Source organism: Vespula pensylvanica, chromosome 11 (assembly GCF_014466175.1).
Source record: "Vespula pensylvanica isolate Volc-1 chromosome 11, ASM1446617v1, whole genome shotgun sequence".
NCBI lineage: Eukaryota > Metazoa > Arthropoda > Insecta > Hymenoptera > Vespidae > Vespula > Vespula pensylvanica.
Window position 1 is genome coordinate 6,366,120 of NC_057695.1, and position 7,500 is coordinate 6,373,619.

The window sequence follows — 7,500 nt, forward strand, 5'->3', positions numbered from 1 at the left end:
AAAAAAAAAAAAAAAAAGGGATAAAAAGAAAAAAGAATAGTTACGTTTTTGAAGAATATAAAATTACTTTTCTCGGTCAATGTAACGAACGATAAAATTCGTCGTCATTAAAATAAAAAAGTCTTGAGAATGCTCGGAGATACATGTACTTTGATAAACATAGTGCGCAAAACGATGCACAGTTTCCGTGACGTTTCGTTTACAAACGTCATATATGAAGAATGACGTTATCAAAGATCGCAATGCCTTTGATAATAAACGAGCCCGTGGAAAAATATGATGGATCGTTGGGCAAACGCGAATTTAATATTTTTTTTTTTATTCTCTCTCTTTTTTATAACGTTAACTTACACCCACATCGTTATTATTATCGTTACTGTATTAGAATTAACTGTCATGAACTCTTATCAGGAAGAGAACACCTATTATCGAACGTTTACAACGTGGAATTGTGCTTGTTCCGCGTATTAAGTGTACAATGTAACGGAGATAATGTTTACACGACTATAATACGATTGGCGTGTATGTTTACAGAAGTACACGTCAAAATTTACAAGGAAGACTCTTTTATCTTCCATTAAAATTTTCTTCGACGAATCCTTTCTTTTTCTTTTCTTTTCTTTTTATTATTCATATAATATTTATCATATTACAATGAATATCGATATTTATTATTAATATAATAATAATAATAATAATAATAATAATAATAATAATAATAATAATAATGTTATTAATACGATGTAAATATCGTTAACTTTTTAATACCGGTTAGAACGTCCGAAGGTAATTTTTAAAACGTCGATTATAAACAATGATAATAACGTCAACGTTATTATTGAAATATTAAATTCCACTAATGCTGATTAGAATACAATTATTTAATGTTAAAGATTGATGAAGATAATTTTGTTATTAAAAATACGAATCCTATTGTATGCGTGAGTCTTTTCATTCGCGTTATAACATTTTTTATATATTTGTAGGGTGGTTTAAAAGCGGTGGTATGGGCGGACACGGTTCAAATGACAGTAACCGTAGGAAGTCTGTTTGCTGTCCTCGTATTAGGGATCAAATCCGTGGGCGGTGTTAGTGAAATTTGGAAAATAGCGGATGAAGGTGGTAGAATTGTATTTTGGAAGTAAGAGTCAAAAGTTGTATAATATTATTGATTCTTCGACATTGTTAAATATGATTATTTGTATAAATCCATTGATTTCTATCAATTCAATAGCATGGATCCAAGTCTCTTCACTAGGAATAGTTTATGGGGTATGTCGATAGGAATGACCATGACATGGCTTTCTGGTGTCGGTATAAGTCAGGTCTCCATGCAAAGATTCTTGGCAGTACCAACGATCACAGAAGCACGAAAGTAAGATCATTTGTTTTCGTAAAATTTCTTTTCTTTCTTTTTTCTTTTTTTTTTTTCGTACATTATCACGAGATTAACATAGATCGTTCTTGCAGATCAATAGCATTTATGGGAGTTGGTATGATAATAATAAAATGGGTTTCGGTATTCACTGGTCTTATTATGTACGCAAAGTATTATAAATGTGATCCAATAACAACGCATGTAAGTTTCTCTCGATTAAAAAAGCAACAACGATCAACGATATTATAATCTTTTATGAAAGGAAACATTGTTTCGCAGGTAGTAGCAAGGAGCGATCAAATATTGCCATATTACGTTTTGGACGTAGCCGCTAATGCTCCAGGTCTTCCTGGTCTTTTTCTTGCTGGTCTAGTTAGTGCTGGACTTGCTACCATGAGTGGTGGATTAAACACTGCGGCAGGCACGATATACGAGGATTTCATCGATCCTTGGATGACCGATAATCCTGAGAAGGAGAAAAAAGCAGCTATGATCATGAAAGTAATTGAAAATGAATGATCGTAAATAATCGATTACAATAATTCGCAATGTAGATAAAACAATTATGAGGAATCAATCGTTAGATCTAGATCAATTTATATTATTCATAGATCACCGTAGTTATCCTAGGCGTTATTTGTGTGGCCATGGTCTTTATAGTCGATCGTCTCGGTGACATATTTCAAGTGTCTTTGAGTTTGACCGGCATTACGGCTGGTTCGATGTTGGGTCTCTTCAGTTTGGGCATGTTAATACCATGGGCAACGACAAAGGGCGCTGTAGTTGGTGGTATAGTTTCTATGTCCTTAATGATATGGATCATTGGGGGTGCTCAATGGAACATGGCTCTTAAAAGATTCACTTATAAGCCATTGCCAACCTCGACTGCCGATTGTCTTCTTGGGAATGAAACTTTGAACAATCGTACCGCAATAATGGCAACTAATGTACCTGCACCTGACGTCGATAACGAGCCTTTTATCATTTACACGATTTCCTTCATGTACTATACTTTAATCGGTTGTTTGGTTGTAATGGTGATTGGTACGATCGTAAGCTTCCTTTGTGGAGCACCAGATCTTATCGACGTTAATAAAAATCATTTTCCACCGATCATTCGAAGGTACAATTATTTATTATAATTTTATATATATATATATATATATATATATATATTATATACATACATACATATATTATACCTTACATTACGTTGATCCAAACTCGTTTTAAATATTCATATATTTTATTTATAGATTTCTACCACGCAAGAAGTATACAGAAGTGTCATTACACTCGGTACCAACTTCACTGATGACTGAAAAGAGCGAATTAATGTCCTAAAGGGATTTCGTAAGTTTTCTCGTTTCGTAAGTGCGGAGAAATAATATAGGAGAGGGGAAAGGGGAGGGGGAGAACTTCGATAATGAAAATCTCGAAAGATTAGGATCATCCATCGCAGGATATTCGACGAAGAAACGAAAAGACTTTACTCGCTTTTTTTCTTTCCTCTCCTTTCGCTGTTCCTTCATTTTCTCTCTTTCTCTCTCTCTCTTATTCTTTTTTCTTTCTTTCTTTCTCTCTCTCTCCCTCTCTCTCTCTCTCTCTCTCTCTCTCTCTCTCTCTTTTAGAGATCTTTGTATCTTGGTTATAGCTCGACAGACCAGTCGCGAGTTTGCCTGACAACTGTACCTAACTGGTCCCTCCAGGGTTGAAAGCACCCATTAGGTCCTCGATGAGGGTGTCAAATTGACTAGATTATATATCTCTCCGGTGCATCTCAATACAAACAAACCTCCCAAACATCTGTAGGAACGATTTCTATCGGATTAGAACGAATGTAAATGCAGTGCACGCCGAGAGGCAATCGTCGAGTCGCTTTTTAATCTGCACGTTGATGAATGAGTCGATAGAAAAAACATTTTTCATTATGTCCGTATATGCGTTTAATTTAAGTCAGTAAATAAATACTTAAGTACGTAAGTACGTACGTACGTGTAATTACGTGTGCGTGTGCGTGTGTATGTGTGCGTGGGCGCGCGTTCGTAAAAGAAAGAAAAGAAAAAAAGAAGAAGAAGAAGAAAAAAAAAAAATAAATAAATAAAGAAAGAAATCTGTATGGAATTCAAACAGTTTTAATAAATATGAAAATGTGTTATTGTTTGTTAATCAAATAAGTAAGTACGTCGTTTTGTTCCTAGAGCAAAAGTAACATTGAAAGATGAAAGCTTTTTTTTTTTATTATTTTTTTGTTTTGTTTTGTTTTAATGATAAGCCGTTGCGTGACGAAGCAATGGTTCTCTTTTGAAAAAAAAAAAGGAAAAAAAAAGGAAATAAAAATCCTGTTAGGATTTATCGTCGAACGTTTCGAGAAATAGAGAGAAAGAGGGTACAATAGAGGAGACATTATAGGTCTCCTCTGGTGAAAAATCTATAGTGAACGATATATCAGGATCTCAACAAAGGAGGCGTGTACGTGGTAATACTTTGACCACGGTACTATCGGTTACGGTTGGATGATCAACTCTCCTAGGTAATGCCACTTTCTAATGTTGGACCGTTATGAAGTGCGAACGTTACTGTTGACTGACGTATCTCAGATCATGAAGAATTTTTTATTATTACTTGTTAACCGACTTGAGAATTGATAAGAAATGATTCATATAAAATTTATTACTATTTAATATTACAAAAGTAGGTATATCGATGAAAATTTATTAACTTCTTCAAGACGTTTATAATCGCTACGTAACAAATCGATTACTTTTCCTTATATATATATATATATATTTTTTTTTTAAATTTAATAAACAAATATTCGTTCGTTCCCTTCGTTAGATCGTATCGAACGTTCCATTCTTTTTTTTTTTTCTTTCGTTTCTTTTTTCTTTCTTTTTCATTTTCTTTTTAAATTTAACTTGGCAACTTTACACACGTGAACGCATTTAATCCACGTTTCTCGAACGACTCGAAAAGACCCTTATCGTTACTTTCTTAGAGATATCATCGTCTTTCGAGGATCGTCGTCGTCTTCTTGGGAATGAGAGAAGGATCGGCAAAGGGAACCTCGCGAGGACATTCCAAGTCGAAAGTGGAAGCGGCATTTCTGTCCCCGAACGAGAAGACCACATTCCACCCGTAGGATTTTTATTTTATTAGACTGAAAGGTGTCAAATATAGGTGGCAAGGCCCACCTACTTACATACCTACGCTGTTCGACGACGAAGTCGAGAAGAGTAGACCCACTTTGTGCAGCTCCATGCTTTTGGCCTGTCCCCTCTTCGTTTTCGGCCCCTTTTTCTTTTTTCTCTTTTTTCTCTCTCTCTCTCTCTCTCTCTCTCTCTCTTTTACACACACATATAACCACGTATACTCTGTATATCCCTATCTAACTAACTCACTCACTTAGGATCTCTTCACGATCATCGCTCCGATTTCATCGTGTTGGTAATATACTATAGCTAGAAGGGAACGGCATTGTCACCGGCTGACAGATTTTTGACAGATTCTGTCTGATTTGGTGTCGAGTGACGTTTACCACTGTGATAGAAGAGTAACCTTCTCCTTCTCACTCACGAGCAAACCTCTCTTCGTGATTGACGTTGTTGCAGTCGATGCTATATATTTTTCTATCCGTTGAAATAGATGCGATCTATCTCTTTATCTACTGACTTTGTCCTACATTTTTTTCACAGTTCGAAACTTTAAATCCTTACGATTTTATTATCCTATATCGTATAATTAATCGATAAAAAATTATCCTATACGTTCGTTAACGTTCGATCAATTGTTTTAAGATTAGATGAATAATACGATACGATTTTAATCATCAATACGTTATACTTGAAATTTTGCTCTCGTAAAAACAGAGAGAAAAGACCGGACAATACTTATTTTTGACTCGTCAAATACGTCGGCGAATATTTTTCCAAGAGAAAGCAGAAAAACTTGGTAAAAGTAAATCCATAGTCTTTCTTTCTCTTTTTCTCTCACTCTCTTTTTCTTACTTCTCTATGGCGAGTGCAACTATAGGACCGTCCGTCCCTCGGTTTTTGTAAGCTTCACCTCCTCTGTACGTGCAAACGCACATAAAAGGCAAGGAAAGTGGAGGTGGGGGAAGGAGGAGAGTGTGAAGTGAAGTGAAGAGGGAGATGGTGTCCTTACGGTGTGGGATACGGCTTATTTCAACGACAATACGGAGGCCCAGGCGCGAGCATAAAGGAGTATAAAGCTTCCCGCTAACGTGAAAATTATTCTGTCAAACATTCGAACGTCGGATTACTACGAGCAACGATGACGACAAGAAGGACCTCGTGTCGTTCTGCCAAGAGAAAACTTCTTTTTTTCTTTCTTTTCCTTTTCTTTTCTTTTTTCTTTTTTCTTTTTTCTTCTCTTTTCTTTTCTTTTCTTTCTTTTTTTCCCTCCTCCTTTGTACCTTTCTCTTTGGGAAAAGCAACGACTTGATTGATTCCGTGCAAACGTCGAAAGGATATATATATATATATATATATATATATATATATATATAAGTGAACGAGGTTAATCGCTGATTTAAAGTGTTAACTTTGGATATTTCGAAATCTTAAAAGTGATTTTTCCATGATATTTAAAAAGATTCATTCAATATTCATGTAATGTTTTCAACGATTACAGTTGTCTCGCTTAACGTTCGGTAATTATTCGACAAGTTGTAACGATTTAGAATATTTTTTTAAGAACGAGAAATTTTGTTTTTCTTTCTCTTCCTTTTTTTTTCCAGGGGGGGGGGGGAATTACAATTGCGACGATTATTTTAATGAAAACGAAAAAATGGGTAAGTAGCTTGGCAGGCATTGCTAGAATAAATTTGGCTGACTAGACGCCACGGAATATTGTGACATTTCTTTTCTCAGTGACATTCGATTTTAGAAGACCCAACCACATAGAATGGAACACGATACACCCATATAACACGGTGGTGGTCACCCATCCTTGTTTGCTCCTCTTTCTTGCATGTCTCTCCATTTAGTAGGTATCCTAGTGCACCCAGGGTGCCTTCTCTATATGTCTCCCTTTCTCTATTTATCGAATACGACAAACAAACAAACAACAACACAGCCGTCCTTTTGGTCTTGTATTCGAGACCGACAGTGAACAGAGGGATACATCTCTGACGCATTGAGCTTTTGGAAAGGAACTGCAATGCCTACTTGTGAAAACATATCCACGTTGTATATCCATGTAGGTATATCCATTATATATATTCGTACAAAAACAGATTGAGATCTCATACTAAACGTTATCAAGACAATTTCATGCACGTTCGTTTCGATTTTACACGAAACTCGATACAATTGAATGATATAAAAGAGAGGAAAAAAGAAATAACAAAATAAAAAAGTAAGAAAGATATCCTCTCGAGAGATGACGAATTTCTTTGCAATGAGGATGAAAAAGGATATGGAGAATGGGAATGAAGCGAAGAAAAAAAGAAAAAGAAAAGAAAAAGAACAAATTAATAAATACAATTAGCAATTTCCAGATCGTTATACATATATTTTCTTTCTTTCATATGATCTCCTTGTGTCTTTAATTAGCATCTCTCTTAATGACGATCTCTGGGATATATCTCATGTACTGCAACACGACATGAGCTTACACTCACCTACGTATTCACTGACACACTAATATTCACCCTTTCTCTCTCTCTCTCTCTCTCTCTCTCTTTCGCGTGTTCATAGTACGTCCGTATTTATTTCTCGTATTCATGGTACATTACACAGCGAAGTTCATGCGCAAGAGCAAGTAAGATAGCGATAGACGAAGAGTGAGAGGTAGGTAGAGAGAAAGAGAAAGACAGAGAGAGAGAGAGAGAGAGAGAGAGAGAAAGAGAGAGAGAGAGAGAAGGGGTGAAAATGCATATACATACGTTGGTATTCGTTCGTACGTGGCTGATGTGTTATATATCTACATACGTATCTATATTTGTGTAAGTAAGAAGAGGAAAGGGATCTATAAAAAAGTCTTCTTCCCCCACCACTATCTTTTCTTCTCCCTCCCTTTTATACAACACGATTGCAGCTTGCACGTAACTATACATATAAAGTAAGAGAGATGGAGATAGATAAAGAAAGCGCGAGCGA

At 35.7% G+C, this 7,500-nt stretch overlaps 1 protein-coding gene across 4 annotated transcripts in view; it reads left to right on the top strand.

The window, feature by feature from the left end:
• The window catches only part of LOC122632773 (sodium-coupled monocarboxylate transporter 1-like), a 5,366-nt gene extending 2,008 nt beyond the window's left edge, over window positions 1-3,358 (top strand). Inside the window, exons 3-9 of one of the 4 annotated variants that reach the window (XM_043819949.1) lie at window positions 987-1,141; window positions 1,235-1,375; window positions 1,471-1,579; window positions 1,658-1,879; window positions 1,990-2,501; window positions 2,635-2,748; window positions 3,010-3,358. In XM_043819949.1, the coding sequence (XP_043675884.1) occupies window positions 987-1,141; window positions 1,235-1,375; window positions 1,471-1,579; window positions 1,658-1,879; window positions 1,990-2,501; window positions 2,635-2,722 (1,227 nt within the window). In that variant the 3' untranslated portion in view covers window positions 2,723-2,748; window positions 3,010-3,358. The remainder of the gene's footprint in view (window positions 1-986; window positions 1,142-1,234; window positions 1,376-1,470; window positions 1,580-1,657; window positions 1,880-1,989; window positions 2,502-2,634; window positions 2,749-3,009) is intronic. The other 3 variants (XM_043819952.1, XM_043819950.1, XM_043819951.1) reach the window with 3 other exon arrangements.
• The last annotated feature ends 4,142 nt before the right edge of the window (window positions 3,359-7,500 follow it).